The sequence below is a fragment of the Sinohyriopsis cumingii genome, chromosome 13 (assembly GCF_028554795.1).
Source record: "Sinohyriopsis cumingii isolate HCF-2022 chromosome 13, ASM2855479v2, whole genome shotgun sequence".
Taxonomy (NCBI): Eukaryota; Metazoa; Mollusca; class Bivalvia; order Unionida; family Unionidae; genus Sinohyriopsis; species Sinohyriopsis cumingii.
Window position 1 is genome coordinate 47,420,784 of NC_142973.1, and position 19,541 is coordinate 47,440,324.

Below are 19,541 nucleotides of genomic sequence, written 5' to 3' on the forward strand. Positions count from 1 at the left end.
AAAGGTAAATTTTGTAATAAGCAAAAATGTAGGTTGGACAAGTGAATTTTCAGAAACTACTTGTTCTGGACAAGTGGGTGAAAAAGAAATGTGATCAGCTCTGGTTATAATTAGAAACCATTTTACATGGATTTACCACAGTAGTCAGATACATTGATTGTTGTTGGAGTTGATCTTTAATACCTGAGATGAATGAGGCCCATGTCTTTAATAATAAAAAAAATCTTTGTCTTTGATAATTGTTTTTAAGATCTGAATATGATTATATAAGGTGCATTTTGGATGTTACAGTTATTAAAACCCACACAACAAGCCATCATATGTTCACCAAAGTGCAGCCAGTTACAACCCTTGTTTATTGAGTTAATCTCTTGATGTCATCTGAGTGACCTTTGGATAAATTTGTCTCTCAAATAATTATTTTGTTTCGGGGTGGGTTAATTCTTTACTATTACTTCATTCATTGGTACATAGATATTTCATATTTACCCTCTAAGCCCAGCTAATTTGTTCATGAAGGATGAGCAAGTGTTATCATAGCTAACTGCAATTCTTATGCTTCACTTGAAGTTACTGGGAAATTTATGAACATGTGAAGTTACAGTATGGACAGGATAAATAAATATTGCCTTTATTAATTGTGCAATTAATGTGCGGATATATATGTACACCTTATTCTCTAACATAAATGTTAATGTTTTATGATATATGTAAATCTTTATTGCTATAAAATTATTCTGAGATAAAAATCAATGCAATATTTTTAACAAAAATCGTGAATAAAGAATGAAATGCATGTAAAGTAATTGAGGGTATTTTTCCTGCTTAAGTCTTGTTGAATTTTGACTCTGAAAACTGATCATCTTACACTAACCTGTTTTGAGTGACCACCTGTCTTGATTGATTAACACAAGATCTAGTCTGTCAATACAGGTTTAATGTATTCTTGGAGTGCTGGTATAGTATATATCGTTGAGCAGGTAAGTACAATATTAGCTAACACTCGGATGGTATTACAGTTCCACCTAGGTGAGTCTAACCTGTTCATACAAAGCCTTTATCATTATTGCTATACAGCTTGAAATGTATTGTGCTCAAGAATTAGGAAGTGAAATACCTGGTTGGATACATTTATTTCAAATAGCGTATCCTGCTTAAGAAAAGTAATAAGTAGGACATTATTCTGATCTACTTAAATGGGCAGATATATTTCCCGTATAATTCTTGTTATGAGGAAACAGTGGCCATAGATTGAAAACATGTAATTGTTCTATTATAGGAAACAATGGCCACAGATCGAAAACATGTAAAATATCACCAAAGTACACATGTTGCTATTATGGTTGGTGCTTAATGTTGACGTTAATGGAAACAGAAAAGGGCTCTGAATAATTGATGCTTTAGCAAGGGAATCAGAATAAAAAGGCTTGTTTCATTTTATGAATACTTGTTAAAGGGCAAGGTGCCCACCCCACCCGACCCCATTTTACTTACCAACATGTTTTGGCCTATACCTCCACTCTGGATCACGAATTCACCTCTAAATATGTTTTGGTCCAATCTGTTCTTGTACAGAATCATGATTTTCATGACATTTCACCAAAAGTCTGTATACATGTAATTCGCTATTTGCTTTAGATTAGTAAAATATGTAATTTGAATAGAGGTGTCAACATTTTGGGAAATTTCTACAAGGGTACCCGTCAGTCCTAATGATTGGTTACACGGGTATCCAATGAGAGGGAAATTGTATTAAATGAGAAACCGAACAGTTTTGTTGTAGGTTCACTCATGCCAAACCCCAAGAGAGGTATAAGAATAATTTATTACTAATATAAGTGGCAAAAAAGCGTAATCTGAGCATAATAAAAAGAGCAAACTATTAAAATTACAGAAAACTATGAAAAATGTACATATTACTTTTATTTAATGTACATTTATTATTGCTACTTTTCTGGATCTGCAGTCAAAATTTTATCACAAATCAGCTAATTATATGGGATTAGTAGTTAGTACAAGAGTATGGACACAAAAGAAAGTCATAAATTATTTATGCATAGCACTCTAATGTCTACAGTAACTTTCGTGAATAGTCGTAAAGACCACAAATGACGACTGCTGTAGTATCCTCGACCTGCCATGGTTCATACCTTAATGACAATCTGGTGCAACACGTTTAACAAAATCCCTCTTCTGACATTTTTCAGTCTTATAATATCCAAAGGTCACATCGATACAGCCCATTTTTTAATATCTGGCGCCATTTATTTTCAATTTAGACTGGTCCACTACATATGTTGTATCAAAGTAGAATGAATCTATGACAAGTGGTTTCACATTCAAGAATCCCGTCAGCTTTCTTGGAACTGTTTCTTGTCTAATTATTGCAAAAATTGACCTATTTGCACATGTAAATTTTTATTAGATTTTGTTTTGAGTGATATTAAATAGCAAAGATTTCACTATAGTTAAATATTTCAGTTAAAAATTTCATTCCGTATAGTTCATTTATTTTTTCCTAACATGGTATAAGTTTTTGTGTTGCCTTTGCCGTGACAAAAATATCTGTCTTGGATTTCCCACTAATAAAAAAAATGAGTCCAGTGAAAAACGTGAACAGCAGCCCTGACTTGAACAGCTAATACTCACTCCAGGGCCACAGACTTGAGGCAAAAATGACAGTTAAATCAGAAACTTCCATTGGGCTTTCTTTTATCTGAATTCTAGTATGTATTTAAATTTTATTTTGTTGAATATTTCTTAATCAGTACTTCCTGTTGATGTCCATGAAAGGTATTGACCTAGTTAATGTAATCAGGATCTCAAAACAAGTGAATTTAAGTCATGAGAAAAATGGCGCATGAATCCTTGACAGGCACGAAGTTAGGATGGTCTAGCTTTAAATATCAGTATTGATTCTTAAATAGGTCATGCCAGAAAGGAGAGAAGTGTCCTCCCTTATACTATTTTATAATACATGCATGACAAGTACATTATAAGCAACTATACGAACCCCTGTGATGATGAATAAATGCACACACGACATGAGCCTCGAACTGTAATCGTTATTCTGTGTCTTAATCTGAACTTGAACTACTTTTCTTGTTTTTTGAATGGGTACTCGGTTGTTCATTTTATAACCAAAGTTTTTATTAAGGGTGGATACCCAAATATCCAGATACTCGTTGGCATCTTTAAATCTGAATGCACTGAAACTGTGTCACCTTTTTTTATTTTAATGAAAATGGGTAAAGAATGTATTGAAGATTTAGAAAAAGTAATATCAGAATATCTTAATGTGATAATCCAGCCTTCAGATCTGTTTCCAGTATGTTTATCTCCTTTAAATCTAAGCTTTTATACCAGTATCAAGCATTATGGCTTATCAGATAATCATGTCAGCTGATATTTAATTATGGTGGTGCTGTGCCGTGTTGGCTCTATCCAGGTACTCGAACAAACTGGATTAACTTCATTTCTCTTCAGGTGACATCAAGCTGGCACTTTTTACTGGTGATAGTGCCTTTAATTGACATGTTCTTTTTCCCCTGAGTCAGTATTGGTCAGATTGCTTCTATATGGTTTGATTTACTTACACTATATTTATTAAGATGGATGCTAAATAGAACACATGTCCTGTATGTGTAAGAATGTGTATTTTTGGATTTGTAACATAGCTTTAATAATTTTAGTTTTATGTTTTTATCACTACAATGTCTGCAGTGTGGCAGTTTATAGTGATGACTGGGTAGGACATAATGCCACATGTCTGGGGCATCATGCCTCAGACATGTGGCATCATGTTCCACCCAGTCACTTAATCCTGTCACCAGGCTGACCAGTCCTACCACTAACCTCTTAATGCTTTGTGCCAAGTGAGGCAGCTCTCTTTGGTATGACTCGGGAGTTGGGGGTTGGTTGAACCCATGACCTCCAACATGCGAGGCAGACACTTCAACCAGTTAGGTCACTGGAGCAGTCTGTATGCATAAGAATTCTAAATTTTTGTAAGTGGTCAATCATTTCTTTATACACATATTGCACAAAATCCATACATTATTCACTTTCCTGTTGAAATGATCTTAACATCATCCATTGATTAGAAAAATGTTGAAATAAAGAGGTTCACTTTATACATTAAAAAAACAAACAGTTATCACTAATGCTGTGCTTTTGTTTGTTTGTTTTATAAGTTTGAGTGTGGATACGACCAAATAATAATAAATCACATTTAACAAACTCGGTCAGTTTAATCAAGGACAGAATGCACCATTTGACATGGCCAACTTGTCGGATTATACAACTGACAATGCTGCAAGTTCTTTATAAACATGGATACAGTAATTCCTTATTATATACATATACTGTCTCTCTCATGCACACATAACACAATAGATAGAATTCAATAGACCTGATAGGACTAACACAGCATTCACTGGAATTGCCTGTTTCATGTCACACTTGCAGTGCCCTCTGAGAGAAAATTGCACACTTTCTGTCTGAAAATTGAGAAATTGAAGGCTAATTTTTCAAACTGGTAGGCCATTTGTGTTCACATTGTTTAGCATGTAATAAATAGAGTTCATTCAATTTAATTCATATTATACATTACTGTGTATTTTCCTGTTAATGAGAGTTTATTTGATTGATATGAAATGTTTTGAAACTAGTTGAATACCACTTCACAATTATAGACCTTTGATAGGCGTATTTTAAGTTTCATGAACTAATAATAATGCATCACTTGATGTGTATGTAGTATAGGAAAGTACTGTAGATTTGTTCCGTCATTATACTTCATATTACAAAAACAAATGCCTGTAAATGCTTTATTATGTTATTTAGTATAAACAGAATTATACTAGTGAAAAAATGTCATATTGTTTTCAGAAAAGTATGGTGTTGAGAAATTGTGATCATCACAGTAGTGAATGCATTGTGTTCATTTATCACATACAAATGAAATAAATTGTGAGAGGTGACATTAACTAACTTGAACATAATGTAATAATGCCCAGCATGATATTTAGTTTGTTGTCTGGGAATATTACTTGATTCATATACAAAAATATGAAAGCATCAGAGTGTTTAGTAAGGAATTATTAATTTGGAAATTTTATTTTTTTTATCTTCAGAAGAGAGGTTAGAGAGGATCCCTATTCAGCTCGTATTCCCAGGAATGGATTTGGTGAAGATATTATAGGTAAGACCAATCCTGCAAACAGACTGCGTAACAAATGTCCTCACAGGTGTGGAATTCGTAAAGAAGGTGTCCTAAAAGGAATTTATATTTCGAAAGGAAATCTGAAACTGTTGTTAAATGACTCTCTTCGGTATGAAATGTTTTTTTTTTTATTTTAATTTTTTTTTTAAAATGCAAAATTTAAAAGGAAAATACAAAGGGCTTGTTACAATAAAATTATTTTGAGATGAGTTTGTTTAGCTTTGGACTGCAGCAGGTATGTTGGTAAAAAAGAAAGAGGAGTTTGCTATAAATGATAATGATATAAATTTTATATAGAGAAGGTAATTTGTTTAGTTACAGAACTAATCTACCTTGAGGCCTTATATGAGTGTTGCAAAAATGACATGCAGCTATTATTAAAGTTTTATGCCATCACAGTAATTGTCATTTCTCTCTGAAAGGTTTTTTAATGGTGACAAAGCACATACATGTAGTTATGCTTAAAAATGTTCATTGGTCATCTGCAGCAGCTGGCACATATCTTCAAAAAAGACCACACTGTCAAACTGCAATGTCACTCGTTGAAATATTAATAATTTTGGGTACCAGCTACTGCAGTTATGTCAAACCATGAATTTAAAGAACCATAATGCAGTGATCCTTCTGTGGAAAAATAGGATCCCTTACCCAGTCCATCAAGCACTGATGAAAATATGGGTACCATCTTTACTTGCTTATAAGTCAAGACCAATTGCAAGCTAGAAAGATCCTGATCTGCTGAAGCTTAAAGCGACTTCAGATCAGTAAAACTTGTTTCTTTACTGACTACTCCTAACAAACCGCACAGACATAGATCTGCCAGCCCATTATGTGATTGGAGATCTGACTCTGTGCAGTTTGCTGTTGGTCTTGACTTGTAAGCCAATATATACAGTAAATACACTTGCTTCAGCTGCACAGTCCCAAACCTGCCATTTCGTATTGTGTCAATAAATATGGGTCTGTTGAGTTTGTTAGGAGTGATCAGTAGTAAAAACAGCTTAAACCATGATCTAATGGAAGGTCAGGGTCTGTGTTTTTTGCATTTGAACTTATAAGTAAGTATATGTGGTATTCACCCACCCCCATAAGATAAATGAATTCATTGCATTTTGAACACGGGTTTTATTTATTATGATATATACATGGACTGAACAGCAACATTCTGGTTTACATTGATCATAAAGGTATTTAGAAAGGTGGTTCAGATTGACAAGGAAAATCTTGAATGTAGCTTTGAGTCGAAATTTAATATCATACCTATAAGAATTAAATTTTATTATAGCTGACCGAGTTGAGCAAAAAATACTGTTTAAACCAGGTTGATACTGGTGGAGTTTAAGTTTCCCCATTTTTTCTAGCCAAGGTTGTTGATCTGCTTCAGTTCACATCTACCCTTGCCATATGTACCTAGCCGAAACCGTATCTTTCATTCCATTTTCTGATTGGATGCAGCTGAAGAACACTGATTGTATGTTAAATTTACCGTAGAAGATAGTTGGGAGTAATGACAACAACATGTTAGTTTATCCAGTGTAACATGTTCACGTACAAATTTCCCTTCAAGTCATGAAGTACAGTTTTTGGTATTTGCTGGTCATGTCATTGCTGTTACATGCCGTTCTAATGCATTCAACATAGTGCCATTGTTAGGGCCTTCCATTAGATTTAAAGCTGGAGGGTGAGTTGCCAAAGTAGGCAGGGGTGGGGGTGGGGGGAATCTCCCTCCCACAGGGATACAGGTTTTTTCTTTTAAAGCAGCTGGGTGTAAATTAAAAGTAGTCTGGTAAATCACCCAACTCCAGTCTGAAAAGGAAAGCCCTGATTGTCATCGTGCATGATTGCTACGTCTGTGCCACAAATAAAGATAAATGCAAGTTTGATCTTTGTTCATTATAAATTATCTATGACACACCCAGTATTGCACATTGAGTACACCTACAACTTTTCATTAGTAGATGTACATCCATGTCTCTGTTGTCATTAGCAAAAGCATTAACCAAAGTCACAAAAGGTGGTAAAAACTGTAAGATGTATGTATGTATGTATGTATGTAAAAACTGTAAGATATATGTATGTATGTATGTATCTGGCAATTTAAACATTTACGGTTTAATGGTAGTTGGCCATGTTACACTGTGAAGTGTTTGACTTGCAGGTAGTTGAACCTATTTTCAAGATTAAAGTCGGGGTGATTTAATTTATTTAGAATTTGAAAAATGACAAAACAGGCTAAATGTATGCATTATACAATTTGTCATTTAATGAATTATTTCTGCATTTAGAAAGAAAAGTAATTCAGAAAACTTATTTATTTAATAAATGCTGGTAGATAAGTAATGAGTGTACATTAAAGTCAAATGAGAGTAAGATCCAGAATGGAAAAGTGTATGGTGTGTCTCATTTCCGGTTAACCAGATATCCAAATGTGTAAATATTTTCTTGATTATTTGGTCACGTGACAAAACTATATTGCAATTATGTAAGTGCCCAAGGAAACTATGATATGACAACAGAAGTCTTGCTAGGTTTTTTAAAACTAGGAGTCGAGTACTCCCATTTTGGTAAAAATAGGAGTCCCACCAGCAAATGATGCAGTCCCCTCCCAAAAACTATGCAGACTAGAAGAAACTTGGTTGCCACTAAGTTTAATTTCTACATTCTTCACAACACTGACATAGCTCTTGTTTGTCCATCAGAGTGAGACTAAATTTTGTCAATTCAAAGAATGTCTTATTCCTAGCACTAAGCTAGGCAACACACGCTCAGCTACTGTCCCATCTGAACTATCAGTTCTAGCAACTTTACTACTCTCCTGAATCTCATTACAACCTTTGTCAGTTTGCCATTTAACCCCAAAATACTTATCCAGATTTGCATCAGTTTGCCATTTAACCCCAAAATACTTATCCAGATTTGTGAATGGCATTTTGTCTAAGTCTCATCATGTCTTGATTCCGAGGTCATGTGCACTGCTTATTCCTCTACACTTGGAAATGAACACAATAATGAAATCTAAAGTTGTTTATTTGTTGTATTTTTCTAAATGACCACATGTACATTTCTGGGTCTTTCTGCCCCTGAATTCAATCACTGTAAATATCAGTACATTTTCCCACCCAGCCACCAGTCTTTGAACTAGAGGCCCAGCTGTTGCATCATGTTCTTTTGATGTACTCTTATAATGCAACATGTACATTCAGCCACTGAATTCTATCATTGTAAATATCAGCACAGCTGATTGTTCAACACATTTTCCCACTAAGCAGGACTGGCTAGTCTTTGAATTTTGCCACCCACCTATTATTTGAGTATGCACGACTTTGGCCTAAGTGATTTTCTGCATCCCAGAAAGAAAAAAAAAATTGGCATCCAAATTCATGTAATTATGCATTTTCAAGACCTCTGGGACAGTGCCAAACACAAAGTTACATGGGCAAAACCATTGTAGCAAATATGGTTGTCTCATTTAATAACACTATTAGTGCATTATATTCAATTAGTTTCCTTTGTCCCTCTTAAATGTTGTGTGGCTGCTAGATTTGGAAGGTGGGGGACAAATGTACCCTGGCCTTGGCATCCTATGTACAACATTGCACACTTTTGGTGAAAGATACTTTCACTGAGCCTATTTATGGATACTATTCCAACATAAGTACTACCACTAACCCACAACCATCAGTTAAAAATGTAAAATCCCCCTTATGAAAATTTTAGAGGGGATGTGAAAATTCTGGAGAAATCACTGTTTTCTATGGCTCTTGGCAAAATTGAATAAAAAATCTGAAGTCCATAATTAAAAGAAAAGGTACAGGCTCATCCATTCTTTTCTTTTTTAAATGCTCCTCCATCATTTCTTTCTTTCATTTTGTGACCTTCGCTTATGTGTTCTTGACCCCCCCCCCCCATGCTGATAGAAGTTCCATGTCACATTGAAAGCTTGTGTGCAGACTGTAGTGACATACATATTTTAAGAAGGTGTGCTGTATAGTTGATTTCCTAATATATGGATGGATCTGATTTTTTTTTTTTATTATCATTGCAGATGAGAGCAGTGTGGATGGCGGGCCTGACAGAGATGGACAGTCCTTTGAGGTTGACCATTTGGCCACATTTACATTCAAATCTGGTAAGTTCTGGCCATGTACTTGTATAATCACAATAATAATATTTTGGGCCTTTCTCACAAAATGATGTGAACAGTATGGCATCTGAATATAGGGTGCAGCCATGGTTTGCTTATGAGATTCAGATGGTTCCAATATGCAGGTAAATTAATTACATTCAGGGCGTTTTTTACTTGCAAAAGGCTTGAAATGTCACTATTAATGTGAATGCAATTATCTTATTTTGCAGATTTTTACGCCTCCCTAAATTCTCCAAAATTTTCACCTTTTTTCTTTCATCATATTCTTCATTTGATTCATGTTTTCACAAATTAAAAAATTTTGTTAGTAAATTATATGTTATTCATTGTTATGATTGCCAGTTGTTTCCACTGTCACTAAATAATTTGCATTTTATTTTAGGCCCCATCAATCCAGAGGATGGCCTGGCCAAGCTTAAACAGATGGAAAACACTACAGGCATCTGGACTATGAGATGTCAGCTGATCATAGAACGCAGACATGTTGTCATAGTGGACAAAAACACGGGGGTAGCTATAAACACAAATCTCTATTTAAGGTACCCCTTACAGCTTCACATTTGACAGGATTCATGAAGCTTTGAAGCTTAAAAATTGATTATACACTTCATGAATGGTCATAGCAATTTGTATAATTCCAGATAGTTTTCAAAATAATTATGAATCTCTATAAATAAATAAAAGAATTATATTTTAGCCATCGTTTACTAATGTTGCGAAAACACTCAGGAAGGGCACATGAATACAGAAGTAGTTCCTTTCTGATGTCATCAACTAATAACTTCTAGTTTTCTGTTTTATATGATGCAGTTGTAACAAGTCTAAAAGCATGTTAAAGATGCTTGGTAAGAATGTATAATTAGTACTGATTGGTCCAGTTGATATTCAGACTTGGACTCAGCATACTGCACACCTGTTAGAACTTGCACTTTTTCAAATGAAAGGAATTTAATATATGGTAACAAAAATACAAACAAGTTTGGTGTATTTAGTGTGCTAATATATCATTAAATACACCCAACCTTTAGTGTACAAAATTAGTGTTCTAATCTCAGTTTCTAAAGCTAAATTTCATACCATCATACAGTCTATCTGCTCTTGAAGTCTTGTCCCATGTCTCTCCTAATGAGAACTATTTTAAGTTTTATAATGGTCCTAAATAGATCACTAGATTTGTCCTTAATATGAATGAAATGGATCTCACTATTTTTGCAGGATGAAGTTGAACGCTTTCCTGTCCACAGTGTCTTGGAGCCCACAGCCATCATTCGAAATGACCGTCGGGAAGTATATAACAATTTAATCCTGTTCACTGTGTGTGATGACCCAGGAAGGAAAAATGTTACTTCTGATATGCACATCTTCCAGTCTATTAGAACACCAGTAAGTTGAGATGGGGGAGGAAGAAAAAGTTTTGCAAAATAAAACGACATAGGTTAAGTAGATAACACTGACAATATCCTGGAACAACACAAGGCATAAAATTGAGCGAATGGAAATTGTTGCTTCATTGCGTGACAGAGGTGCATATAAAATAATAGTGTCTCGTGAGAATCATTTTAACATGACATGTATGGTTTCCGCCACTTTCTTGGGTGTGGTGATTATATGGTTCTAACATCCTGTTGCTACAAATGATGTGACAGTTATAGGTCACATCCAGGCTCCACACTCAGTTGAAACCCTATGAATTATGATAACTTTAGCGTAAGAAACTGCTGTGCGCATGTTTTCTGTTTGGGAGGGTTGTAAAGTAGCCATTTAAGTAGTTAGACCAAACCTTAATTTAGTGTTTTTTTGCAACACATAATATTGGGGTGCATCAATTTATGTACTGATGACTATTTGTAGACTGAACCAATTTTTTTGTTAATCAGCAAAAGATAACCCTGGGGTGTGTCACTTTACATACCGGCAATGATTTTTGTGCATCAAATCGGTCATACTCAGACTTAGTGTGACTTAATTTGCATGCTTGAATGACTTCTGTATTCTTTTGTTTACTGCATCAATATCTTCGCCTGTATTTGACATACATTTGTGAAAATAATTTGGATATATCTACTCGTCTGTTTCAAAACCAGCTCATTTTGACTCGGTTTTCATGCTTGAGAGTGTTTGTATTTTCAGATGTTCGTTCTTTACACCTATTTCGGACCCTGTTTCACATATACTCAAGAAAATTGGTTCATTCACACATTCCAATGAAAGTAATTCAACCATATCAACCATAAGGCTTTTGGGATTTATTCCCATTTTTTTTTTATGAGTAAGCACCTCGCTTATTCCAATTTAACACAATGTTTTAACAACTTAAAATATTTCTTCTATGATAAAATTGAGGGGCCAACCTAATTTTGTTTTTCAAAACTAAGGAGTGGGCTGATTCCAATAAGTTGCTAAACTTGTGTAAAACTGTGTATGATCCTTTCATGTGTGCGGGCTTGTCATTGGATAAATATGATATATTATACACTTGTTGGCTGAGTATGATGGGAATTTTTGGAAGTTGGAACCTGGGATTGAACCTGAGTTTTCCACGGTACAGGGCATGTGCATAACTGCCAAGCTCTGATGTTGGCATGATGGGAATGAAATTGAAGGAAACTTGAGAACCAGCAGGAAACCAAGAGCCATAGAGGGTGACATACCCTGGCACATGATAGAGCCAGAGACAGAACCTTGGTGTGCAGAGGTGCAGATCATGTGCATTACTGTGAGCTGTGATGTGTATTTTATCTAATAAAATTTATTTATAGAATCAGCTTGCTTATAGGCAAAAATTAATATAATAATAGCTTACGGAAATATGTCTAATAACATAGCAAGGTCTATTAGTTTACAACAAAACTTATTTTAATTTTTAAATTAGTTTGTTCTAAACAGATTTTGTTTTAAAACATAGAGCTTTAGATAAGCAGCATCATTTATGCAAACAAGTTGAATGAAAATGCAAAGCAAAATTCTCTATAATAAAATCTTAATTCAATATTGAAAGTTTTAAATCAAATGTATAAATTACAAAGCCTTTTGGCACTCCATTTTAGAGGGGTCATATCTAAATTTTACAACCAGCCATATATGCTGGGATAGACATAGATTCTCCACAAAAAAATTCTTTAATGTGTTCAAATTAGATGAAACACTTATGTTTAGCATTTATTGCAGATTTGTTAGCTTGCTGTTCTGCCATGAACAAATACCATATTCTTGAATGTTGCATTGAATCAATATAAATTATGCTATTAGAATAGGGCACTGGTGGCTAAATGGTCTAAAGCATTTGCCTTTATCAATCACTACCATCTCACCTCTGTCCACATGGGTTTGAGTCTAGGGCTTGGCAATTGTGGGTACAGTGCAACCCCGCCATAGCGCACCCCACGGTAACATGAATTCAGATATAACGTGGTCGTGGCATGGCTTATGCAATTTAATATATTCATTCGCATGTGAAATTATTTTTTTTGTTCAGAGTATATGAAATAGTGCATAAAAAATTTATTATCATTTTGGGGAAGAGATCGCCTATGAATTTGAATATAATATGATCGTGGTGTGGTTGCTGAAATTTCAAAGACACATACATGTATTTTTCATCTTACCAGGATAAATTTTTTTTTTTAAGTATGAGAAATAGCAAGTAAAATGTTTATGATCATTTGGTGGAAGAGTTTCCATATGAATTTGAATATAAAATGATCGTGGCGTAGCTTCTTAAATTTAACAAATTTACCAGGTTCTTGATGTGTTATGCCAAAATAAACATTATCGGAAATGTTACCTATTACTAATCCATGAGTAAAGCCAGTAAGTCATCTCTGTGATTGTCTTCAATTAATTCTGTATACAATCGCTGCTCAAACAATAGCCGACATGTTTCTTCTTTAACTGCATACACAACCAAGCAGCAAACAATGCAGTGGTTGATAAAAGATTCTCGCATCTTAATAAACATCAAAATTGAAAGCCGCCAACATGTTTGCTGGGCTTGGCAGTGCTATTAGACCCAATCAGTTGACCAGTAAATAATGTCCACTTTATTAGCTGGAAATTAAAAGGGTATGAAATTGTACATGTGTTTAGCTTTATAATTTTTATAAAAGTGACTCATGACCAATGCAGGCCTACTGCACTTAGTTCTCGGGTTTTAGATATGTATGGTGTTTGCTTATGAACTCATTATTAATTTCCTATTTTTTATAAAATTATTTTACCGTTATGGAAAAGCAAGTTCCCAAACTCAAGTTATTCTCTACACTTTGCGCAATGATTAATATACTAGTTTTCACGTTTCTTTCGATATTCCCAAAATCTGAAGTAAAAGTTACATGCATGCTGAAAGCATGTGCTGATTGTTAATTATTCTTGCTGTAGCTGTTCAAACGAGTAGGCGTATGAGCATTCATTGATGGAAATTTACAATTGATAAATATACACAGAAACGCATATGAGAAAATTTTAGCTGTATGAAATTTGTGCAGACACCGATCATAGACCCTGGAATGTAATGAACCGTACATGTGCTTCATCTTTTTTAACCTAATTTTGCTGTTAATTTTTGCCATTGAATTCAGACACATAATGATCTGTGACAAAATTATTGAATAGTTTAAATATGAATGCAATTTTTCCAATGGAATTACCTGTATTATGGATTAATTGCAAGCCCTGACAGTACAATATCAGACGGCAAGTAAATGATGTTAATACTCTGTTCATGCTATATATTAGATGTTGAATTCAGACACAATGATCTGGGAAAAAATTACTGAATATTGTAAATCTGTTCGCAATTTTTCATTGGAATTACATGCATTATGGATGAACTGCATGCCACGATGGCACAATAGTAAACGTTGTTGATACCCTATTCATCATATACATTAGACATGAATACACGTATATGTGCCAATGAGTTGTTCTCTGAAAAAAGTTAAATACTGTAAAACCCCACACTAACGCAACCCCTATATTAGTGCGATCCAATTTTTTGGACCCCAGTTATCGCGTTATAGCGGGGTTCCACTGTGTTTGAAAAGGTTGTCAGTAGCATCATGTGGATCGGTAGTTTTTTCCGGGTTGCAGAAAAATGGCATTAAGCCCAAAAACAACAACAGCAACAGCAATTATTTGAAAAAGCTCAAAACGTTCCAGTAATATGATAGTACTTAAGAGTGCACAGTGACTTGAATTGAGCCCTGTAACAGAACAAGCCCTGAATCAGTCTTGTTCATTAAAGATATTTTTGCCGTCTGTAAGGCATGATTAAAGTTGCGATGATTATGACTCATTCTTGTATTGTACATATGTTTTGGTGTTCACAGAATACCCAATTGAATATCAGAATACACAGTTCCAGCCAGAAAGTAAAATACTGAAGTATAAAATTTGTATCTGCTGTTATGAAGCAAGAGAATCGAATGAGAAAGACTTAAAGAGCTGTTACCTCAGGGCCACAAAAATTCCACTTGTTTGTTCATCCTGTCAAGTGTTTGTTGGGTAAGGATGAGTAACTTGTTTCCATGGCTGCTTCAGTGGCCTAAGTGGTTAGAGCATCTGCCTCAGATGTAGGAGGTCATGGGTTGGAACCTGGCAGAGTCATAACAAAGACTTGTTTAAATAGTAATTACAGCTGCTAGGTGCTCAGCATTAAGAGGTTAGTGTTAGAACTGGTCAGACTGGTGCCTGGATAATATCCCAGAGCTAGACATCACTATTAACTGCTACACTGCAGACATCTTAGCGATATGATTGAAAAATTGTTAAAGCTACATTAAAAACCCAAATCTTTCTCTCTCTCACACACACACACACACATACACACGTACACTTGTTTCCAAAAATGAACAACAAAAGATTATATTTATAGTAAAGTCTTTCTATGGTTAATGTTTCCTTCTTGTAACCAAAAGTATGTAGGTTTGAATCTACTTTTGGATCAGTACTGGTCAATTAACATGGTGTGACCTTGGACAATGCAGATTACTCCATTTTCTTGGCACTAAATAACCTACTTGTGTTGGTGTGCCATAAAACACCAAACCAAGAATCAATGCTGCAGGTTGTTTAGCAATCCAGGCTTGCATTTTACTATTGCTGTTCTTTGTAACGGAATTAATTGACTGGGTTTCATTATATTCCTGATCATAATTCAAATTACTGCTGTAAATCTTTTCTTCTGAGCATAAGTGACAAAGTAATTCTGAATGTTAAAAACTATTTTTAGGCATTTTGAATGGACCATTTCCAAAATGGTACAGAATTGATAGTGATGCCATTAGTGTCCAAGTAATCTTTAAGTTATTGCATTTTACAGTCATTGAAAATATTGCATTATAAGGTCATTGAGGTCATTTTAGCATCTGGAGATTACATTTACATTGAATTAAATACATTATAGGATCATTAAAGTCTTGCTAATGCAGTTTGAGTTAAAATTTGACATGAATGAGTTGCATTTTGAGCTTTCGGAGGTTGTATTTAAGATTGGTGGATTTTTTTTCTCTAGCCTTTTTGGATGAGGCTTACATCAGATTACATTGTATTATCATTTAGGACTTGCTCACTAGCATTTTTAAAGTGAAGATTACCTTGGATTAATTATATTTTACGGTCTTACAAGGTAAAATTAGCAGCTGTTACTGTACTAACTTGGTGAAATATATTGTCTCCTTCAGGCACAACAAGTGGTGGAAATGATACTGAGAATTAAAGGCCAGAGTGTTCCAGGGTAAGAGTTGCCTCATTTATTCATACAGGTAGATCTTTGTTTTTCATGCAGGTAAATCTGTGTTTGTTTATTCAGGTAAATCTGTGTGACATTTGGCACAATATATACAGGTCATTGGTCCACTTACATCCCGACACGCTACATAGGGAAATGCTAATTAATCAAGACACTTTTTTTCCTGCCTTCTGCGGCCTTGAGAAAAAATAACAGTGAATTTTAACCCAAAGCTGCATCAAGGGACCAAGACATTGGAGTCTGGATAAACAAAGCTACGCTGCATTAATCTGTGTTGAGGTATTATTATACATAATAAAGGGATCAAATATGGTTGTTTTGGCTGTTCTGTCCTTGATTATAAAAATCAGCCAACCTTTGGCACAGTTGAGATCAGCAATAACGCTTTTTTTTGGTCTTGTTTAATTGCTATTGCATTATTACAGATGTTTATAGTTAAGATTGAATGAATAGTAATTTATATGGCACTTATGAACAGTGTTAAATGTGTAAAACAGAAACTGAAACTATATAATCAAGACATGTTTCGATTGCTAATGAATATAAACTCTGTTGATCTGCTGTTTGAGAAGGACATTGTTAGAGCAATTATACAATGGCTGACATTGGGATCTGGACAAAAACACTGAAATTTTTTGAGATCCTAATAATCAAACAGGTCACTTTAATATGATTTGTTTTAAGTTATGGCACATGGAAATAGACTCGGGCTTGTGAAGTTTGAGTCAGGGCTTGTGATATTTTTTAGGTCACTAGTTCTGGGCTTATGTCAAAAAGTGTTTTTCTTTTGAGTGCTGTGGTAGAGAGTGATCTGGGAGTATTCCTGTTTTGTATTGCATCCGGAACCTTATAATAATGTAACACGATTCTTTTTCTTTTTCTAATTGAATGAACTATTGAAACAGTTAAATGACAGACTCGTTAAATGATTCTACTGCTTGTCTCTATTAAATTAAATCTTCCTTCTATCTGTCAGTTGCTAAAATACAACACACCAAAATTTAAAATACATCTGTTTGGACAGAATCTGTAAATTCATGTCTGTAAAAATAATCCACAATATGGGAAGCAATATGTGAAATTTCAGCCAGTATAAGCAGTCTGTTTACAGTGTTTTGTGACACGTTCTTGGTCATCTCAGGTGAAAATAAAAAAAATTAAAAAGTTTATAATATTTCCTATTTACTCTTAAAAACAGAATTCCTCTTGATCTTGATACACTTCTGCATTATTCACAACTATTTATAGTGTCATGAATTCATTTTGATATTTCATACTTCCAGCATTTTATTCTTTTCTTTTTAGTGGCAGAACACTAGTTCCTCCACCCCCTAGCAAACCAGCACCGATGCCCCCAGTACAGAACAGATTTGGTGATGGTAAGTTATAGTTTTCAAGGATAATCACCAAGATATCGACAGGCTTAAATGCATTGATTCTGGGGGGATTTGTGGACTCTTTTAACAATGGACATACATTATTCAGATTTGTAGGTGATGTATTTGAGTTGATTAAATGTTGCAACACTGTAATGTTTTCTGATCAATTGCAGAGAATTTGCATGTGGTCATGCAACTAGATCAGGAATTTGTTCCTCATTTTTTTAATTAATTTGTCAAGCTCTAACATAAGCAAGATGGTTAGAAATGAGGAATAGTAAAGTGACCAATGACAATTATCACAACTTTCAAATTCTTTATTTGAGTACTAAACATAACTAAAATTGGAGGCCAAGTGAGATAGCTGCTGGTATCATTTTTATGTCTGATTTCAGTAATGGTAACCATATTTGACACTGGATAAGAGTCATCTGTATAAATTTGAAAGACATTGAAGCTAGGATGCTTTCTTTCAAATTTGGTTAACTTCTAATTGGTGGGTTTTGAGGAGTCATTTAAAGGTTTTTCTGTTTTTAGTGTTGCTGGCCATGTTCGATGGCAGATCAGAATTCTCTGATCAAATCTATAAATAAAACTGGCATTCTCGGATACTTTCTTTCATATATATATTCAGAAACTATTAATCTGTTATTCAAGTGAGCAAAATCACACTCACTTGGGCCTCTTGTTCAGCTTGGTACATATTATGGTCATCATTAGAAGATATGCATGTTGTCCAATCATTGTGCTCATTATTTTCAGTAGAGTTATGCTGTTTCTTTATACTATAAACTCATCTCCATTATGGGATGGAGGTGGGATGTGGGAGACAGGGTTGGGGTACACAGATTTGTGAACTAATTGCTGCAGCTTTTGGTGTTCTTTTTGCTCTGCTCTGCTGAGGCACAGAATCAACTTATTTCTGCATTGAAGTTCTTTGATCAGAAACATACTTGCTAGCATGGAATAAGTCTGGATAATTTGACAAATTCATGCATCTCTAGGATATACTCTGTGTTGTGGTGATTGAAATGACTGGATTATTTATAGTAAGACTTTCCTCTAAGAATTCAAATCTTTGCACTGTTCTTGCAAGAGTATAATAATACATAATTATTTACCTTTGTTAAGGGGAATATTAAATTTATGAACCAGTAAACCTTGTACTGATAGGCTTTATGTACAAGTCAATAAAATAGGTTTACTGGTTTATACAGTTTTATATTCATCTCAGTAAAGGTCTATAATTGTTTTTACTATATTATTTAGAGAGTACAATTGAAGTTTTAATTTTCTTAAAAAATTGAACAATTTACATTTGAACTGCATGATGCAAAGAACTGAAGATTGTGATGTCATGTAAAACTCAGTAGTGTCATGATCATGATTATTAAAACAATGACACCTGTCACATGAAGAAGTATCACATATCACTTGACATTGTGCCATCCGGTGAGAAACCATCTCTAACAGGAATCATGTAATAATACCACTCATTATTATTATCACTGACATCATTATAATATCACCTTAAAAATCATTGACAACACTGATGTTTAAGCACTAGGCATTGTGCGATAGAAGGCTCCTTCTGTTATGTGATGCAAATAATTTCACATTCATTTGATATCAGATTTATGAAATTCATTCAATATTGCTATATGACACTCATTGCCTGCAGTTTATGGCATAATATAATATTGAAATCTTTTCATAAATTTCATATCAAATCAATACCAGTGTAAAATGCTTTATGTTGAAAAGTACAACTTTCAGCTTTTTTGTGGAAGCATTTGAATATTTTTTTGTTGAATGATTCTCTTGTTCAGCTTAATAGCTTGCCTAGCAGACATTTAAGTTTCACATTTTGCTGTTAATGTTTTTGTCCCGTCTGCAAAAGCATGGTTAATTTTCAAGTATTGTGAATAGTTTTAAGGCTTTGAAAGTCCTTTCTACATCACTTGCTGCATGCAAATGAAACTCTCAGAAGTTTACTCCATGTTATTTTAAGAGTTATCATTTTTTCTGCTCATACATCATGGT

At 34.3% G+C, this 19,541-nt stretch overlaps 1 protein-coding gene across 5 annotated transcripts in view; it reads left to right on the forward strand.

The window, feature by feature from the left end:
- The window catches only part of LOC149785447 (epidermal growth factor receptor kinase substrate 8-like protein 2), a 171,577-nt gene that overhangs the window by 53,915 nt on the left and 98,121 nt on the right, over positions 1 to 19,541 (forward strand). For all 5 annotated transcript variants that reach the window (XM_089979276.1, XM_089979279.1, XM_089979275.1 and 2 more), the window contains 6 exons: positions 5,136 to 5,203; positions 9,270 to 9,353; positions 9,754 to 9,881; positions 10,587 to 10,754; positions 16,052 to 16,104; positions 17,425 to 17,498. In XM_089979276.1, coding sequence (XP_089835402.1) covers positions 5,136 to 5,203; positions 9,270 to 9,353; positions 9,754 to 9,881; positions 10,587 to 10,754; positions 16,052 to 16,104; positions 17,425 to 17,498 — 575 coding nt within the window. The remainder of the gene's footprint in view (positions 1 to 5,135; positions 5,204 to 9,269; positions 9,354 to 9,753; positions 9,882 to 10,586; positions 10,755 to 16,051; positions 16,105 to 17,424; positions 17,499 to 19,541) is intronic.